The 21520-nt window shown below is 38.9% G+C and overlaps 1 protein-coding gene across 2 annotated transcripts in view; it reads right to left on the reverse strand.

Moving 5' to 3' along the window:
- The window catches only part of PIEZO2 (piezo type mechanosensitive ion channel component 2), a 211957-nt gene that overhangs the window by 104369 nt on the left and 86068 nt on the right, over window positions 1–21520 (reverse strand). For both annotated transcript variants that reach the window (XM_083746718.1, XM_083746717.1), the window contains exon 4: window positions 5230–5272. In XM_083746718.1, coding sequence (XP_083602844.1) covers window positions 5230–5272 — 43 coding nt within the window. The remainder of the gene's footprint in view (window positions 1–5229; window positions 5273–21520) is intronic.

Raw genomic sequence — 21520 nt, forward strand, 5'->3', positions numbered from 1 at the left:
ATATTTTTTATAAATGCATTCCAAATGTCATTATATTTGTCCATGCACAATATACAGTGGTACCTCTGGATACGAACAGGATCCGTTCCGGAGCCCCATTTGCATCCAGAAGCAAACGTAACTAGCGACGGCACATCTGCGCATGATGTCATTTTGAGTATCTGTGCATGCGTGAGCAGCAAAACCTTGAAGTAACACGCTCCGTTACTTCCGGGTTGCTGCGGAGCACAACTTGAACGCGCTCAACATGAAGCATATTCAACCTGAGGTATGACTGTATGTCTATAAACTATCCATTCACATGTTGAAAAGTTGTAACATATTTTAGCCAGGTAACAAATTCCACATAGTAGGTACATAATTTGAAAGAATACTAACCCCTCCCCCCAGTTTTCCTTTGTGAAAACACCTGACTATTGAAAAAAAAATTCAAAAAAACACACCTGACTATTGAAGTGGGTATAGGCACTATAGCTTCTATAGCAATCATGTGGAAGGGAACACACACTTGTAGTATCATGACAATGCATTATTTTTCAAAAGGAAAGATTAATTGCAGTCTGCTGAGACAGCCAAATGCAGACACACACAAAAAACAGAAATATATCCTCTCTGTGTGAATTTAATCTATTCCCCCAATGGGAGTGCCCTAGAGAGAAAAAAGAGGGCCATTGTGGAAGCAGGTTTGCCCTCACAGTAGAAGTAACTGCTTGGAGGACTAATTCACAGCAAATTGCTTTCCTACCGTCAACAAGTGAATAGGAGTCTCAAAGAAGGAATGTGTGTAGAAACAAGCTGCACCTTTACTTCCTGTCAGTGTGAACCAGTTCACAAATCACAGGTGTGCAAACCAACCCCTGTGCTTCACTCTGTCCTTGCACAGAAACAATATTGCAATATTTTGCAGCATTTTTGCGGGAGTGTAGAGAAAAGAGAGGCCTGTAGGCAGAGCAGCACATTCTGCAAAATCAAAATTGGGGAAAGAGACTTTTCTAGATGAGAATTGTAGAGGACTTCTGATGACCTTCCTGTTTATGTTCCTATAATCCCACTTGTTATAAACATTATATCGCATGCAGAAGTTGTTGATTGCCTCCATATATATATATGTACTGTATATATTTGTCTGTATAAGTGCTTCACATGTCCCTTTTAATTATTCTATGATTATGCAGCATCTCTAACAGTGAATAGTCTTATGACTCATCTGTGTATAAACTTGCCAGAACATCACTAAATCAGTTTAGAAACATTTTAATTTAAACAAGGGAAGTCAGTTGTACACGTCACCAGCTATGATCCTAAATAAACAAGTGTGAAGACGCACTGAGGTCTGTGTACTACTTTAAGCAACCCATACACTCTAAATATGTGATGTCCTGTGACGCTGTTGTGCTTTACTTGCTATACAAAAATAACCAGATTCACTATTTTATTATGCTAAAATTCACAGGCGTTTTAGCTTAGATTGCATATGTTTCATACAAAATGATACACAGAAAATATGGTGAAATATAATACTATAAGCTTTCAAGTTCTCCAGAGCTCTTCATCAGACTAGATGGTAAATTTTGACTAGATGTAGCAATCCAGCATCAGTTAACATACATTACATAATTTTATTTGTATGCTGCCTTTCAACAGTTCAAGCCATGCTCAAGGCAGCTTACATAATGAAAAAAATACATAACTACAAAATAACAAAAGTAGCCATCAGTAGTAAATACAAAATACAAAACCAAACTGAACAATTTCCACATAAATCACAGCAAAAGATACAAAAAAAGCGAAAAACTCCAGCAGCAACAAGAGCAACAACTCCCTCCCCAACAACACCTCAGCAGCCTCAGGCCCCACCATCCCATGATCAGGTGTAAAAAGGCCAGAGCTTCGTGGGATGCTCAATTCTCATTTCCAGTAGAAGAGCCAGTCTGCCCAGGTTAAGCACCACCTTAAATCAGGGCCAGCATCAAGGAACTGGGCTGGCATCTGCTGAGGGCTCACATCCATGCTACACATTGACCAGAGCCCCCAGACCTGCTATTCCTCTTTCACCATTACAACCTACTAGTTTGCTGCCTTTCATTCTGGTCCTGACAATGGTGAAGCAATAAACAAAAAGTAGATGCCGCTGCCTGCTTGTTCATTGGCTTGCTGACTGGCAACCAAACAAAAGGGAGCACTGTGGTAGAGGGGCCCTCCAAAACCTAGACTCGCACAAAATCTAGAAATGTTGTGCTTCCAGAGATGGGAGACAAGCAATTGATTATTCCACCTTCTCAATAGGTCTTGGGGCAACCAGAAACATGCAGAGCATTTGGCAGAGTCTAATTTGAATACCTGCTAACTCCTCCCACATCCCATCTTCAAACTCTTAGCAGATACAGACACAACAGTCTGCATGTCATTTTCATACATACGTTTTTAATTTTAGGTCATACAGTGACATAAGTTTGGGTCTCTTAAAATTTATATCTGACTTCAGGAGCGGGAGAAAGAGAAGTCAAACATTTTATAATTTTAGGTACATACTTGCATGCCATAAACTAGTCTGAAGCAATATTTGTGTTGAATTGGATTATCACTGCATTTCAGGAGTGCATTCAGGGCCAACCAGATGCAAATTTAAAAGAGTGATTAGCAAATTCTGTTTTTTATTTTAAAATTAAATGCCAGGCATAGGGGGCAGATGTGGGGAAGGGAAGTTTAAGCTCTACTGGCACCAAGAAAATTCATGTAAGAGATTCTGTTAAGAGTGATTACTATTACAGTACATTGTGTTATAGTCATCTTTTACTGTCTCATAAATCAATACATATACAACCTTCATTTAAATCTATGAAACCTAGGTACCTTCCATTTAACTGAAATGCTCTTTACCCAAGACATTTCCTGAATATTAAGCTAATTTGCTCAAGCTACAACATTTTGAAAGATTATCTCATGTGAAATAGAAAATCTAAATGGCCAGTGTTACTATTCTCCAAGGTTAGAAATAACAACAGTGTCCAAAATAAGAATGTATTATCTAATTACAAAATGTTAAGCCTCACAACAACTCTGTGATGTAGGTTAGGCTGAGATGCAAAATGTGGTTAAAAAAGTAAGATACCTAGGGGTAAACATAACAGCGAAGAATATGAATCTATTTAAGGATAACTATGAAAAGTGCTGGTCTGAAATTAAAAGGGATTTAGAAGTTTGGTCAAGATTGAAACTTTCCTTGTCAGGACGAATTGCTGTTATAAAGATAAATGTATTGCCAAAGATGCTGTTTTTGTTCCAGACTTTACAGATTGTGGATAAAATGGAGTGTTTTGGGAGGTGGCAAAGAGATATCTCTAAATTTGTCTGGCAGGGCAAAAAGCCCAGAATCAAGTTCAAGATACTAACTGATGCTAAAGAAAGAGGGGGCTTTGCCCTGCCAGACTTAAAGCTGTACTATGAATCAGCAGCTTTCTGCTGGTTGAAAGATTGGCTGCTTCTTGAAAACACTGATGTTTTAGATTTGGAAGGATTTAACAACGTTTTTGGATGGCATGCATATTTGTGGTATGACAAGGTTAAAATTCATAAGGCTTTCAAGAACCATATTGTCAGGAAAGCAGTGTTTAATGTCTGGATAAAATATAAAGACTTATTGGAAAATAAGACCCCAAGGTGGTTATCACCAATGGAAGCTAAGGCCCGGAAAAGACTCAATATGGAGGCCAAATGGCCGAAATATTGGGAAATAATAGAAAAAGATGGAGATAATTGGAGGTTGCAGAGTTTGGAGAAACTAAAAGATAAAGTGCGAGATTGGTTACATTACGCTCAGATCAAAGAGGTTTTCAAGATGGATAAAAAGATAGGATTCCAGGTGGAAAAATCAAAGTTGGAAACGGAATTGCTAGAACCTAAGTCTAAGGTACTTTCAAGAATGTATAATTTGCTGCTAAAATGGAATACACAAGATGAAACGGTTAAATCCGCTATGATAAAATGGGCACAGGACATTGGGTACAATATCATGTTTGCTGACTGGGAAAGGTTATGGACCACCGGTCTGAAATTCACGGCATGTAATGCCTTGAAAGAAAATATTATGAAAATGATATATAGGTGGTACATGACCCCAGTCAAGCTTGCAAAAATATACCATTTGTCTGATAATAAATGTTGGAAATGTAAAGAAACTGAAGGAACGTTCTTTCACCTCTGGTGGACCTGCCCTAGAGTTAAGGCTTTCTGGGAAATGATATATAATGAGTTGAAAAAGGTATTTAAGTATACCTTCCCTAAGAAACCAGAGGCCTTTCTTTTAGGCATCGTCGGCCAGAGGGTGTTAAAGAAGGATCGGACATTTTTTATGTATGCAACAGCAGCAGCAAGGATACTTCTTGCCAAGCACTGGAAAACCCAAGATTTGCCCACACTGGAAGAATGGCAGATGCAACTGATAGAATATATGGAGTTAGCAGAAATGACTGGCAGAATCCGAGACCCGGGAGAAGAGGCTGTGGAGGAGGACTGGAAGAAATTTAAGGACTATTTACAAAAATATTGTAAATTGTATGAGTGTTAAGAAAGATGTAAGATTATTAATAATATGGCACCATTAAGATAGTTAAAAGGAATATGAAGATAAATGAAAATATAAGAAAAGACAAATTTTGGATAAATATTATGCTAAAATTAAGCTTTTAAGGTTTGGGTAAAATTATCTAAAATTAGGGACACAATATTGGAAATTATAATATAAGAATTGAAACAAGGTGATAAATTGCTGGGTAAAGTTCGAAAAACTTAGAACGCAGGAATGAGAGATGTGAGGAAGTCCAAAGAAGTGAAGAAAATGTGGACATTGAAAAAATTATATGTTATTTTGTTTGCTTTTTCTATTGTATTAAGAAAACCTTTAATAAAAATTTTTAAATAAATAAATAAATAAACAACTTTTATCAGGGGGGGAAAAAAAGAGATGCAGAGACTGGCCCAAGATCACCCAATGAGCTCCATGGCTGAGCAGGGATTTGTATCTTGGTTTCCAAGTCTGACATGCTAATCACTACACCACACTGGTTCCCAATGTTTGTGAACATAATTAAATATTCAAATATTACAAATAGTGTCAAGAGTAAATCTCAGTTGCTGAACAGAAGCATTTGCTAACTTTTCTATTTATTCTCTCTCCCCATTTCAAAATTCAGTTTTGTATACAATAGAAAATCAACACCCAATGCTTACCTTTCAAATCCAATTTGCCGGAGTGTTTTTTCCCAGGTCAAGCCTACAGAAAAACATAAAGGAAAGGGATTCATTAACATCCTTTTCCATTTTCCATTTAATTGTTTTCCATTCATTTATTTGGCAGCTGAACCTTCAGCCTGATACTTATGCCACAGTTGCTAGAATGAATAGTGTACAGTACTAGTCCTCAAGTGGCTTGGTAGCTGGAAAAGCCAAGGCGCATTCAGTGATAGGCCCCATGCCCATGCCCATCCCGTTTAATCAGTATCACCATAGGCATAGGAAAGAGCCACAGCATGGGCTTCTCTTGCTTAATCCTGGGCTTCTCATTGTATCCACGTGGTACAGGAGCAACACCCATAGCACTGTAGAAGCAGGAACACGGGGTTCTGTGGTAAACAGCCCAAATTACATGCCTTTTCAATATACCAGTTTACAATACGGTAACCCAACAGCACAGCAGGAGGACACTATTCCACCAATTTTTATTCAACATGGTGTGGCGTCACTGCTCAAACACAAATGAGTACCCTTGCATTTTGAATTCATCCATTTTTCATTTAAGACCCCTGGCTTCCACTTGTTTTCCTAATAGGAGCTCTCTTACATTCGTACCAACTTACCAGCAACCTTTTACAGTGCAATTTTATGCAATGCAAGTTTATTGGGAAGTTAAATTCTACTGTGTTCAATAGGGATTATTTCCTAGTACAGTGGTACCTCGGGTTAAGTACTTAATTCGTTCCGGAGGTCCATACTTAACCTGAAACTGTTCTTAACCTGAAGCAGCACTTTATCTAATGGGGCCTCCTGCTGCTGCCACGCCTCCAGAGCACGATTTCTGTTCTCATCCTGAAGCAAAGTTCTTAACCTGAAGCACTATTTCTGGTTTAGTGGAGTCTGTAACCTGAAGCGTATGTAACCCAAGGTACCACTGTACAGGAGTCGCTAAGCTGCCCCCACCCCCCAAATTTGGAGGCCTGATCTAGCTTCCAAATGATATTTCCCAGACTTCCCAAATTCCACTGGTTTTGGTGGAAGCAGCAAAAAGAAAGAAGAAGAAGAAGAAATAAGGCAGACACATAGCCCAACACACTGATGGGGATGCAAATCACCCCCTTCTCTAAATTATTGGACCAAACATTTAACAAGCCAGAAGTGGGTAATAACGTCCACTTCAGCAGATATGCACAGAGATGCTGAGGACAGGAATGTGACTGTGTGCAAGAGCGTGGAATGGCCACACTCACCACTGGCTGGCAGGTTAGCTATACTCCTGCTCTATAACTGTTTAGGTTTATAGCCTTATACACCCTTGGAGCTGGGTATATGGATAGATGTGGTTCATTTTGCTTTGGTAATATTATAACAAATGGGTTAAGTCCAATATTAGGATAACTGTGGAACAAGTCCCGAGTCAACAAAACTGAAAAAACCCATGTTTTACTAGTAATCTAGTAAGAACAGATGTAACTTTCCTGCCCTCCATGTTTAATTTGAATATATATTTTAGGTTATAGGTTATTTTTCTGATTGGGAAAATAGAAATTTTACATTCACAAATTTTCTCACCCATGAAGAAATAAGAGCATGAGCAGATGACTGATTCTCCTCCCTCTCATCCCCAGATTCAAAAGATTTCAGGTAAAATATTTTGTACTAACTACAACTGGAAATAACATCATGTTCAAGAAACTTTGCATAGGAGTCTAAATATAATAATAGGAAAATGAGCACTCCTTTAACGTTACACAAACTAAAATATAAGGGGGGGGGGATAAGGGTTTTTTAGGAATTACCATTTTACTGCATTTGGTCCATTATAATGTTCTCAATTGGTTATAGCATACAGAAAGTCCATTACAAAATGATGTATTACAGGTATGTTACTCAAGCCAATTTTTAAAAAAGCAAGATGTTTGGCAGAGATAGAATCAAGTTCTAGAATTGCTAAGCATAATGTTGCCGTTTCAGTGAGTATAAAATCCTGCTCAAAGTATGCTGGCTGTTGGGCCGTAATAATAAACATTCATTCAATCCTGCTCAAATTTACTGTTTCAAACTGTTGTTTATCAAGCAACTGGGGTTAACTTTAGAATGGTACACCTGACTGTCTTAATTAATTATGTGGAGGATAATTGCTGGCCTTCTACTTGACTGCAAAAGATTGCACATGCAAGACATTGTAAATCTGCAGTCTTGCTTAAGGGATATCTAATTTAAATATTAGATACAGTCAACAGATAAGATCTATTGCAGGGACAAAATTAGATAGCTGACATCGATGGTTGAGAAATGGAATACAACATTGGAATATAACCTATTATGCTATTATGACTAATAGACATATTTGTCTATATTAATGACATATTAATAAGAAAATATTTTAAATAATCAGTAATCAAACAAGAGTGCAGCAAGGATAATCATATCACAAGCAGATAACCTGGTTTCAGTTAATGCTAGAAAATAAACATGCCTCATGTATAATGAGAATGTTGGTGCTCGTAGTTTTCTGCAGTATGTGCAAATTGGTGTTCATAATATTCTACAGCATGCGCAATTATAAATGAAAAAATAGGAACCCTCAAATGAAAATGATTACACCCAACATAGTTTCTCTGAAGAGTAGGGTGCTTTAGTTTAAACATGTTCCCTCAATTTATCATTTTATAGTGGATCTTCAGGGTCTCATTTTTCTTCATTTTTACCCTGGTGCCCTCCATTCTTTCTTTTTCTCAATTACATTTAATCTAAAACCCTGCATGCATGCATCTGCCCAACTGATGACTAATCGGAGGTTGATCCAAAACAGTGGGTTGCATGAGGTGAAGGTTAAGATGCCATGCCGTCCACTCTGCCCCCAATTCCATATACTGGACTGGACTAGCAACTGAATCTTAATTTGATAGTGAGACAGCATCATCCACCACACCTGGGAGCAGCAGGCAAGCTTAAACGGCCACATAGCACAGGGCATGTGGCACCCATAGCTCTGTTGCCCAATACCTCCTTGCTGCTCACCACCATATACTGTCTAATGCAGCTGCCCCTCTCTGCTTAATGGCTAGGTCAGCCCTGACCAATGACGTTGGATATGACAACAGCATCACCTGTTGTGGGGTGGACACATGGTGGGGTGGACACATGGCTGTCAATCAACCTGGGAAAGGTGTCAAGGTTTGTACCACTGCATTTGCACAACCTGATTTAGCAGGCATGCATTCAGGGGATTGATGCACATAACACTGCATGTGTATGTCCAGTGCAGACAAGGTATCTGTTTGCAGAAATCTGCATCCACGTGTATCTCTCACTTGCTCAAATTGAAAACTATTCCTTAAAGCAGGGGTGGGAAACTTATGGCCCTGCAGGTGTTGCTGAACTCCCATCAGCCACAGCTAGCATGACCAATGGTCAGGGTTGATGGAAGCTGGAAGTCCAGCACCATCTGGATGGCCAAAAGTTCCCTACCCTCAAGGAGTATATCTCCCTCTTCTCCATTTATAATCCCTTCCCAGCTCCAAATTAAAGGAATAACCTTGGGAGAATGTAACAAGCTGCAGAACATTGATTTTTTAAAATCCTGAAGAAAGCTGCATTAGTTAAACTTTCCTGTATACTTTTCAAATAACAAATCATTTTGGGCCTCCTCCAGTCAACACCTCTGCTTTAACTCTTGCCATTTTCTCTATAGACTTTTAGAGTCTGTATTTTGATGGCCATTGGTTTAACTTTTCACTTCAAGCTCCTCATACAGAAGCATGATATTATCAATTGTTAGGTTGCTGTACTTAAAATATAAGGTTCCTATGATTAAAATTTTGTTTCAGGAACTTGCTGCAGACTGTTTTAGCTGCTAAATAATTCCCATCTGTTTTCCATGTTTCTGCTTTGCATTAAGTTGGGCACATATATTGACAAAGAGAGGCTAAATCACATAAGATTTCAGGAGTTACTAGATATACTAAGTATATACTATCTCAGTATATACTTAGTATATATAGCAACAATTGAGTAATAGCACTTGATATTATGCCTACTTTCCAAAATATATCCGGCGCAGCACTTTTTTTGCTAATATGTATTTACCACATTGGCAGCCAAAACAGACCATATAACTCCAGACCATGAACATGACAGTCTTCCATTGTAGTAGCCACAGTGAAAATTTTAAAAACACCCAGAAAAAAACAGGAGTTAATGATACCATAAAACCTTAAACAACAAAGACAGGAGCAGCTGATGATAATAAAAATAGCAAGGGATCTGCGTATTTAAAGTATTTTAGCCAACAAGCTAAATGTCTGCCAGAACAAAAATGTCTTGATAAAATGATGAAATATTAAGATCAGAATGGATCATAACTTCTATTAGTATACAACAAACAACATTAACCACAGCCAAGCACATTAAACTGCCTAGGAATCTCATCCTGTATGTGCTTGTCAAGGCGGGGAAGTTTTATTGCTGTTATATCATAGAATATCTGGAGAGTGCACAAGTGAATAGATAAATTAACAAACATATCTAAAATTATCTAGGAATTTCATCTTGCATGCACCTTAACAGCCAGGAAAAAAATAATTTTGAGTGTCTTCCACATTTCATGAGACTTGAAGAAGAAATTAAATGGCAAAAGCCAAGCCTTTAAACAGATCCATCTCCTAACAATTACCCAACCTTCTAGTATGATACTAATCCTTTCTGGGGATGAGGAACGTCTAACCTTTCAGATGTTGTTGGACTTCTAAATCCCATCAGTCACCGCCAGCAAAGCCAATGGTTCAGCAACATCTGGAAGATAACAGGTTCTCCACTCCTGATTTTGAAAAGATCATATCTGCCTATGCATCTGGGAATGGTGGATACCTCAGTAAATTTTGAAATGCTACACAGAACTCAACTGGTAGACAGGGAAAATACTGCTAGTATGGGTAACAGATGAAATCTGGAAGTGCAATCCTGACATATTATTAGTGAATATATTTAAATTGAGCATTTCAATGGAAACACAGGAAATGCATCCGATCTCTTACACATAGCCTGTTAAATCATCAGACTTCTGCATGAAAAGATGCAAGAAAGATAAATATACCACTAGCTTGAAATAAAGGGGGGTAGGTCTTGTATAAAAGCAAAGAAAGGAAAAGCAAAGCATAGCCTTATTTGAACTAGTATAGGAACTAGATTGCCAGAAGCAGACATATAAGACGTTTTAAATCAAACTTCTGGAACATAAGAAAACAGATACCAATAAGAATCGTAATATCAATGAGAAACTGTAAACACTTAAATTTGCACTATTTCAGAAAGGAACTGAAATTAGTGAAGAGGCTAGCCAGAATGAAGAGAGGATGACACCATTTTCTGTAACTAAAATTAATCTGCCAACTTAATAAAATGTCAGCTGATGTAAAACAAGTATAACTATTCCATTTTCAAAACAGTCAATGTAATACAGGGTTAATATACCATTGCCTACATGGCTGTGCGAAGGGACGTGGGTGGCGCTGTGGGTTAAACCACAGAGCCTAGGACTTGCCGATCAGAAGGTCGGTGGTTCGAATCCCCGCGATGGGGCGAGCTGCCGTTCCTCAGTCCCTGTTCCTGCCAACCTAGCAGTTCGAAAGCACGTCAAAATGCAAGTAGATAAATAGGTACCGCTCCGGCGGGAAGGTAAACGGCGTTTCTGTGCGCCGTTTTGGTTCGCCAGAAGTGGCTTAGTCATGCTGGCCACATGACCCGGAAGCTGTATGCCGGCTTCCTCGGCCAATAAAGCGAGATGAGCGCCGCAACCCCAGAGTCGGCCACAACTGGACCTAATGGTCAGGGGTCCCTTTACCTTTTACATGGCTGTGCATAACCACAGTGGGATGCTTTCCTTTTCTTATAAACCTCTGGGTCATAAGGTTGGCTACTTTAAGAATAGGCAGCTCTCTTGACTGCGAGCATGAAGATCATGAGAACTGTTATGGTAACAATTAGAACAATAAATAATGAACGCATTCAGTAGTGAAGAAAAGCATGGATAATGAATAGTTAAATACTGGTACATACTGTCAGGAGTTCAGCCTACACTCAAGTAGGACTCTGGCAGAGACACATGCCTGACTGGCATGTTCCCTCCCTCCTGGTCGATCATTCGGGAGTTTCATAAGCTTTCTTCAGCCCGACACAGCAGCCGATGCCAACCGACATTAGGGATCCGCAGAGTTTGCGCAACTTGTGTGACAGACCTCAGCAACTCAGCATTTTTGCTAATCTACTTTATTTACATATAAACACACAGAGAGCACTGCAACATGGCTCCCCCTCTCTCTAGCATCAGACAGCAAAGAGAAAAAGAACAAAAGACAATAGTCCCACTTCACGAAACATAGTAACACAAACATCCTGTTTCCATCACTTCCCACTCTGTGGAGTCAAAACACACACCCTCATGTGATAGACAAAAATCCCATGACTGGAATCATAGACCAGAAATTCTAACACATACATGATCCAAGTCCTGAAAGCATTTGTGGTTTTATTTCAAATTAGAAACACGAAACAAAACAATTTACAAAAGGCAAGAGAAAGGAACCCCAAATTCTTTGGTTCCACAAGATTTGTGTGAAGAAAGTATGCAGAGCTTACAGGGGAAAGTTTTGTATATCAAATATTCTCTCTTCATATTAGGTTTCTGAACACTATTTCCATTGTACTCTCTGGCTAAAATTTGGCAATACCTCCTGAAATGAATACAACTTTTCAGGTTCTAGCTAATGCCAGCTACAACCCATTAAAATGTATTTCATATTGTTTAAAATATTGACTATATATCTCTAAATGATAGTGTTTCAGCATGCACTGGGAAAATCAGAGGCATAAACTTTTAAGAGTATATATTTTAAGCAAATTGGTCTCTATAAAACAATGGGTCATACAACCCTTTTCCTGCCTTATTTGCTGCATGACTAGTGTAGACATACACTAACAGGTAAAGCAGCAAGCTGACCCAGATAAGTGAAGCAGAACTGTCCTTAGTCACCCCTAAAACCTCATTGTAAAAGTACTTCCTGTTGTAATGGTATTCCACCTGAGTCCTGGCCTACACTGATATGACAGTCTTTAATCAGCCTTAACTCCCACAAACCCCAGTCAGCACAGATTCAATCCATTGGTCAGATGTAGCCCAATAGTTTATCCGTATTTAGTCATTCCTAAGTGAATGCTCCCGTAAAGTTACTGGACTACAACTCCCATCATCACTGAATATTTGCCATGCTGGCAGCTGTTGATGGGAGTTTTAGTCCAAAGCACCTGGGGGGCATCAGGTTAGGGGGTGGCTAGTCTGTACTGTCCATATGTTTGTGAAATATCCCTGAAATAACACGAACAACTTATGCAGTGGGTATACAATCCAATGCCCCTTTTCTAATTTAGGCACACTTCCACATTTCTCCAAATGAACATTAGCAACAGAGAAACATTAACTTTTCTCTAAAGTCCTTCAAAACGTCTATAAAAACACTAACAAATGCCACCCACCCTCATGCTTCAAGTACACTGCCATTCTTCCCATTTAGCAAAGAGAATACATAGCAAGGCTCAAAACAGGAAGACTTAAAGGCAGCGTGACCTTTATAATTATCAAAACTTCAGTAAGCTGTGCATTGCTGTGCCTCTTCACAAGCATTCAAGAGAAAGTGGCGGTACACTGCTTGAAATCATAAAGTTATTCTTCCATGGAAACTTGACAGGAGGTTGTCAGCTTTTATTTATTAAGTTTATATCCTGCCCTTCCTCCCAAAAGAGCACACAGCAAAGATAAGACATCTGCCCATTTGACTCCTCACCTCAACCCCTCTACTCCCACTCTTACAAGATATGGATGTTAATGGCTGCATTGGGTCAAAGAGATACATAACTCTAGACCAAATTTTCTTTAAAAAATGTCATACCTCTGTGACATTCCTCTCACTGGGGTCAGAAACAAACCAAATAAACTTTCCCACCCCCATGCGCTGGTGGCTGCTCAGGCATCACCCCAGATGACATTTATATAGCACAATTAATGTCACATATAGTCAGACCCCATGGCTTGCAAATATTGAATTAGGATGCACTGGCAAAGTCTGGAAAACATGAGGATTAAGCATTTATAATTCAGAAGTTACTTAGGACCATGATCATTGTAAGGGAGAAGAAGAAAGGAAGGGAGGAGGCAGCTATCAGGGTAAAAGAAAAAGAGAACATTCAAATTGCTGGACCATTTATTAAAACACTTGGGGAACTGCTGTTTTATAGGCTGAAGTGCTTTTGGCAGGTTTATTTCTTTACATATAGATGGATTTTGCATCAGGAGTTGGAAATTGCAAGAGCACCAATTCCCTTTTCATAATGCAAACTTTACAGCTCATAAACTATTGGTAGATTTATAACAGAGGGGCTCTCTTTGGAATGTCTACTGCATCCTGTTCTCCTGGGATGATTTTAGTAATATTTTTAATGGAAAGAAAAAGTCCTATGAACCTACAGAAGCCAGTCTCATATGAAAGACAGTACATTTGAGACCCAATACAGACATTATCAATCAGGGATCAACAAAAAGCACAAGGGTGGCCCAGTTTTTCCAAGGAAATATTTAATATATGTGTGAAAAACACACTTGTGGGAGCAGAAAATGAGTCATATTTCTGCTGCAGACCCTCTAGCATTTTGTAAGCTACTGCAGTCCCATGAAAGAGAATCTTTACCACAGTAGCTGATTTTTGGATCATATAAGCAAGCTGAGTAATTGGACAAATAATAACCAATGTTGAATACAGTCACTTCTATATAAGCAATCACTGCAAAATGCAAAAAAACCAATACAATACAGGAAACTACACTGAAGGATAAAAATAGTAATTTTCTCTCAGTTTCCATTGTTTTAGGTTGTAACTACACTTAAATTGTGGAAATCTGCAAGCAGAACTACAGTTGTTTCATATCCCTCTCTGTAACAGATACTTGCAAATAACCTCCACTGAAATAATCAAGACTCACTTCCAAGAGTCTTCCACTGATGCTTTCACACAATGTCTCTCTTCCTGCTGTCTAGTGACAGGTCCCTTTCCCCACAATCTTATTGAAAAATTCTGACTTTTCAGCATAGCTGCCCAGCTGCACACCGACTTTTGATGCTATTGCCGCTTGTGATATGAGCATTGGGGCCAATGTTTTACAGTGATTCTGGTTCTATCTCTAGGGGTGGTTTCAGAGATTATGGTAACACTGAGTGTTAATCAGCGTTAATCTCTTGGTCCTCTGGCAGTTGTGCTGTGGAGTGCCACAAAGACCATCTTGCCTCCAATGTTATTTAACATCTACATGAAGCTTCAAAACGCAGCAGCTTGACTGCTCACTGATGGCAGAAGGAAGAAAAGGGGGGGGCATATCCAACTCATGTACAAAGCATGCATCAGCCTGAATATTAAGTCACTGTTAAAAGAGTTTTACTGGCTGCCAATTAGCTACTGGGCTAAATTCAAGGTCCTAGCACTGGTGTACAAATCCCAATAGAGTTTGGGATTAGGATACCTTAAATATTATCTCATCCTTTATATACTTGACCAATCCCTGCAATCTGCCTCTTATCAGGAGGTCCATTCTGCATGGTATTGGAACCAGGTCTTTAGTGTGGTGGCATCTAGCCTTTGGAACCCCTGCCCATTAAATATTAGGTAAGTTCTATCCTTATTGTCTTTCCAGTGCCTGTTAAATAAATTTGTCTTTCAACAAACCTTCTAAGTAGAGATTTTTATCCCAGTCAATATCTGAATGTGTTTGAAATTTGACGTGGTGCAGAATGCTGCAGCCAGATTGTCAAGAGGGGTAGCTGGACACACACACACACACACACACACACACACACACACACACCAGTTGTGATGATGGAACTGTGCTGACTGGAGATGAACTACTGGGTCATGTTCAATTATCTTGTTACTAACGCAGTAACTCAGGACTAAGGTACTTGAAAGCCTGCTTTTCCCTGTATAGACCTGTAAGAATTAAGATCATTGGGGTAAATTTACTTGTGGTACCACATCCTACAGAATATCAGAGCAGTGATCCCCAAATTCCTACTTTGATTTGATTTGATTTTGTGATATTGTTCTACTGGTTTTTATGTTGTATCTCTGTTTTTAAATTGATATTGGGCATTTTGTGCTCTACTTTTGTATCCCACTTGCAACTATTTAAATGAATATGAACTTTAACTGCACTGTGCACCGTATTTCCTTATATTTTATTGCTAATAGTGAAAAGATTATCTATGTAATAATAACTACAGAGGTAAATTAAGTCAGCTAGGAAGGAAGGTGGTTTTCTGTTGGGTTCAAACAAATTTATTCCAGGAAATGTATTGCGCACTTAAGAACTTGGCTTCCAATTGAGAAAAATAACGAAAAAGAAAAAAACCAAGCTTTTTTAGTTCCTGCCAGATGTTTAAAAGTCTAAATCAATACTAAAGCAGGATATGAGCTTTTTAACTTATACCTGCTCCTTTAACATAAACAATGCAGCAAATTTCAATTTCAGTATTAATACTCCAGAATGTAGCATCATGAACTTCAGGAAAAGAAGAAGAAACCGTACTGATATTTTTTAAAAAATGTTTTTATAAACAAGCTTTAGTATTTCTCTTTAAATACAGTACCTTTAGAAGCAAAGAGAAAAAGGCAGAGGCTCTAAAAACTGTCATACAAGCTATCTTTTCAGGGCTTGATTACACAGGGTGTGTGGGTGTGGAAACAATTCTACAGAAAACCTCTTAAGAGTTCATTTTCCTAGCTTAAATCTGCATCATAATGCTCTCACCATGAGTTATTCTCTGCAGTACAGAGCACAGCTGATGACACACATTCATTAATATCTACACTGTACACATGGTATCTATATGTTCAGAGGGAATATACACTTATTATAGCAAACCAACAAACAGCGCCAACCACCACTATCACACTGCTTGTGAGTTTATCAGGTGCATTTATTGGAAACAATATGCTGCACTGGAAAAATCTTTGACTAAAGCAGCAAAACAACTCTGAACTTTATATACTAAGCATAAGTAATAGATTCAAGGACATGCTATATCTGGCTGTGTTTTCAAGTTAAAAGAACGTTTAGAATATTCAGGTCTGGACTATGAAAACGAAGCAATATAATCTTTGCAATTCCTCAGTAAAGAGGAATGAGAATTTTATGACTTGTTGTTTGGGGCTGAAGCTTTAAGACAGGGGTAGCCAAGATAGTGCTTTCCAGAAGTTGCTGAGCTACAATTCCCATCAGCCCCAGCCAGCAGGACTAATGGTAAGCGATAGTGGCAGCTGGAGTCCAACAACACATGGGTAACACCACATTGGCTGCCTTTGCTATTAAGATATTGCATCAACATAGCGGCTTCTATATCTTTAATCTGACCTTTTGCACTAATATAATTCTATGTTGTTGTTTTTAAATGCTTATTCAAAGGAACTGCAGTCATCTAAAGCAAAACGAACTTTTCAACACCACCAAATCAAATGCTGTATTAAACAGGACTACACTGAAGTGTGTTTCATCAATTCAATACTCTGAAAACAAAAGAAATAAAATACGCTGCATGTTGAATGTGACCAGTGGCTGAACTTCATTTTCAGTTGCCAAAGGTTTCTGAAAAACTGCTACCAGCAATATATTTTTTCAAAGTGAAAGCAATGAGTAATAGTGAGCAGCTGCATCATAGTTCCAGCCAGTGGTTCAGACAATGAATAACTGAGCATTAGCTGTTCAGGCTGTAATACTTTACATGCAGAGCATTTCACTGGCTGAAGCCCATTTCAACTCCTCAAAAATGAATGAGTGAAGCAGTTGACTATGAGGGGTAATTAAAATAATTCCCCTGGAAATTCAGAAGTGTACCCCCCCTCCAGCATTTAGGATAAGATTCCAGGCAGTGTGATGTAGTGGTTAAGAGTGGTAGTCTCGTAATCTGGTGAACCGGGTTTGCGTCTCCACTCCTCCACATACAGCTGCTAGGTAACCTTGGGCTAGTCACACTTCTTTGAAGTCTCTCAGCCTCACTCACCTCACAGCATGTTTGTTGTGGGGAACGAAGGGAAAGGATAATATTAGCTGCCTTGAGACTCCTTCGGGTAGTGATAAAGCGGGATATCAAATCCAAACGCTTCTTCTTTCAATGTGACAATGGTTGCAAGGTACAAAGGCAAACAGCAGCTCTTCCTGACTGCTTGTGTGCAAGTTCCTATACACACAAATGTTATAACTAACCCCAACGGGGCATAAAAATGTAAAGTTTTGTCCCCTTGTCCTGTACCACTTCATAGTATATTAACTGCGGTGTTTCAACCCAAGAGGGCTGATGAGACTATGCTCAATGCACTTTTTAACATAGGTAAGGTAAAGGTAGCAGACTCCTGGACAGTCGAATCTGACTATGGCGTGTGGCGCTTTCAGGCCGAGGGAGCAGTGTTTGTCTGCAGACAGCTTTTATGGGTCATGTGGCCAGCATGACTAAACCGCTTCTGGCGCATGGAACACTCTGATGAGTGCCAGAACACATGGAAAGGCCATTTACCTTCCCGCCATAGCAGTACCTATTACTCAGTACTCACGCTGGTATGCTTTTGAACTGCTGGGTTGGCAGGAGCTGGGACAGAGCAACAGGAGCTCAACCCATCACATGGATTCAAACTGCCAACCTTACGATTGGCAAGCCCAAGAGGCTCAGTGGTTTAGACCAGGTGCTTAGCAACCTACTATAAATGAGAAAATGTGAGACCCCATAAGAATCAACACGAAAATTATTATAGGCCCCATCAATTCTTAATACAAGCTAATATTTTTATAGCTGATTGCTGATTTGGGCGGTCCAAATGACCCAATGTAGATTCAGGAATGTTCTCCATTACGAACACAGATGTGTTAACCTGAATCATCATTTTATTCTTTATAACAGGTTATTAAACTCCATAAAACATGGACACACCTTTCTAGTTTCTTTTATTTTGCACTAACGATCAATCACTTAATCATGCTAGAGTGGAAAATGCCTGCTCAAGTATGCAGCAAGTAACATATGGATATAAAATCATTATATTTTCTTCATGCACTCACATGGTCATGTTACCATGGAATGCATATTTGGGGTTTGTTGGGCAAAGCTACTGTTAGAAAAAGACAGACACAGGTTACAGAACTCCCAGATTAATAGTCCTGCTTTTCAAGACCCCACAGGTTGGTGGTGGTTTAAGACAAATCTAAAGTTTCATAACACACAACCATGATCCTTTCACTAGTGCAGAGACTCAAATTTCACAAAGAACATATTCAGTCAAAGAGTAAAGTAACCTGCCATCATTCTTTAAAACATAGACTACAGTTAAGGAGTCAAAGTTGGTTTTTAATGGCCCCTCCATTTCTTATTTCCACCTGTAGGGTGTGGTGGTCTAGTGTTTAACTACACACAGCTGTGACATAAAACTTACGTTTCCACAAGACATACTATTATACATTTTATTTCCATGTCTGGGCTTCTTTGCCTCAGTGTTTATATAAAGGAGTTTTTTAATTTATATATGTGTGTGTGAAAGTAGATTTTATACAACCCAATGTGGAAAAAGGGGCTCTCCAATGTTGCAATTGTATCCCTATGTGTGTACAAGTAAGAGAACAGGAGCAAATATTTGTACTTGGAGGTACCCTGATAGGGTTTGCTTTAATCTACTGCATGTTTTTTTAAGAAGAATCATTTGGGTGATTTATATTTATTTTGCAATTACTCATGTAATTGCATAAGGCATGAATATGAGCATTTTGTGCCCATCAACATCTGAAATAATTCAGTTTAATAATCAATTTCAAGGTGACATATTGAGAGTGGCCAAGAATATCTTCTAAAGGTGTATCAAAAATATGCCTCAGCAGTTGATGAATGCCTTCATTCATTACAAAATGAACTTTTTCACATTATTTCACCGCTTCTTTAAACACCAGCCTACACCCCATTTCCAGTTTGAAGCAGATCCGATTACCCAATTAGTACTATTAACTATGGCAGGGGCCTTCACTTGTTGTATCAAGTTGAGAAAATTGCCCTTCTGTTGCAACTCTCCACAGATATAAATACAAGGACACATTTTGTTAAAGTAAATGTGTATAAAGCAGGTGCTAGTTTTTTTTTAAAAAATGACCACAAACCAATATTAATAATAAACACAATGCTTAAGCAGCCAAGAAAGTTCCAAATGCATGTGAAATTCTTGTACATGAAACTTCAGACTAAAACATTCTTTACAAGAGACCTTTCTGAGAGATTTATCTAAAAGTGATAATATTTTGATGGTAAGTTATATTTTAATCACTTTTTGAAATTTGTTTTGATGCCTATGTAGAGCCCTGTGTGACCTTGCCTAGATTAAGAATGGTGCATAAATATTTTAGTAAGTAAAATAAAATCTCTGTTAAAAAAAGGATGTCACTTCCCACTGTCTCTAAATATTTCTAATAAAAAAGCATTTGGCAGTCAAAGGTTTGTTCTACCAGAACAAAACTTCTCAATCACTTTTCAATAGTAAAAGAAATCTATCATCCTGTTACCATATCGCCTAGTGCCACACCTGCCCATTCCGCTATCTCATATCATCTTCCTAAAAAGCACTATGATGAGAGCTTTCAAACATGTTTTTATAAATCATGGTGTGTTGTCTGAAATGTTGGCTGAAATCTCTCATCTGCGAAAAATACCTAAGAAAGGAAGTTAATCAGATATACAGCTGCATAAAACAAAGCTAGAATGCCAAATGAGTTCCCCCGCCTTCTGGCAAATGTCAAAGATGTGTCGGCACATGTATTTTGTGTCATTCCAGATAACAATATGAATGACATCATACATCCTTTTCACAACTTCCCTCTACTCCTGTCATACTAATGTTTGTACAACTTTCTGAGAGGCAAAAAATAAGTGGGGTGGGGAAGAGAATTTAAGCAAGTTTTAAAAATGCAAAGAAATATACACTGCATAGCAGAAACATGTATTTTCTGTATAAAACTTACAGTGGTACCTCGGGTTAAGTACTTAATTTGTTCCGGAGGTCTGTACTTAACCTGAAACTGTTCTTAACCTGAAGCACCACTTTAGCTAATGGGGCCTCCAGCTGCCGCCGCGCTGCCGGACCACAATTTCTGTTCTCATCCTGAAGCAAAGTACTTAACCCGAGGTACTATTTCTGGGTTAGCGGAGTCTGTAACCTGAAGCGTATGTAACCTGAAGCATATGTAACCTGAGATACCATTGTATTGTTAATGAACTAAAACTAGATCTGGGTCACAGTTTCCATACTTTGCATTACAGTGGTACCTCGGGTTACATATGCTTCAGGTTACATACGCTTCAGGTTACACACTCCGCTAACCCAGAAATAGTGGTTCAGGTTAAGAACTTTGCTTCAGGATAAGAACAGAAATTGGGCTCCGGCGGCGTGGCAGCAGCAGGAGGCCCCATTAGCTAAAGTGGTGCTTCAGGTTAAGAACAGTTTCAGGTTAAGAACGGACCTCCGGAACGAATTAAGTAGTTTTATGGTATAAACAATTTAACATTTAGCTGAGGGGGAATGTTCAGAGAAACATGCAGAAATGAAACACTCAAGTGCTGGTGATCAGTGTCACTTAAGGGAAACATGGCCCCTAGCTCCCATACCAGCCCAGGTACACTGATATACTGGAAAGCTAAACCATGTGGGCAGAAGTCTATTTACAAGCATGCAAGCTATGGATGACCTAAATGTGCCGAGTCTCATTTGTATGGTTTTCACACACAGAAGGAATCCAGCCATATTGGCAGACATATTTAGCCATACCCGAACTGCTATGATTGAGCAAGTACAAGGGAAATGGCAACTCTGAAAGGTTTGTTCAAGGAGATTATTAGGCAGTGATCCAAGTAAACTATATGTGCTCAGGGTTCTCTTGTAAAGCTTCCCTCGCTCTTCCACAATTCTGATGGAGTGTCCCACCACCACCATGCTGCTATTAAGCTTAGGAAATAGCTGGAGAAAGGTTGCCTTGAAGGAAAAAGAAGGCTGGGAGAGAAAGAATGTGAAGTACCTCTGCAGACTGAAGACTGAATTTCTTAGCATTAAATGGAATCTGAAGGATGCATAGGTAGTCCTAGCAGTAAAATGACTTTTTTAAAGCATTCACTCTCTTCTTGAAAAACCGTGTGTATTTGGTTAACGAAAGACATACAAATAGCACC

This window comes from Podarcis gaigeae (genome assembly GCF_964106915.1).
Source record: "Podarcis gaigeae genome assembly, chromosome: 7".
NCBI classification, from domain to species: domain Eukaryota; kingdom Metazoa; phylum Chordata; class Lepidosauria; order Squamata; family Lacertidae; genus Podarcis; species Podarcis gaigeae.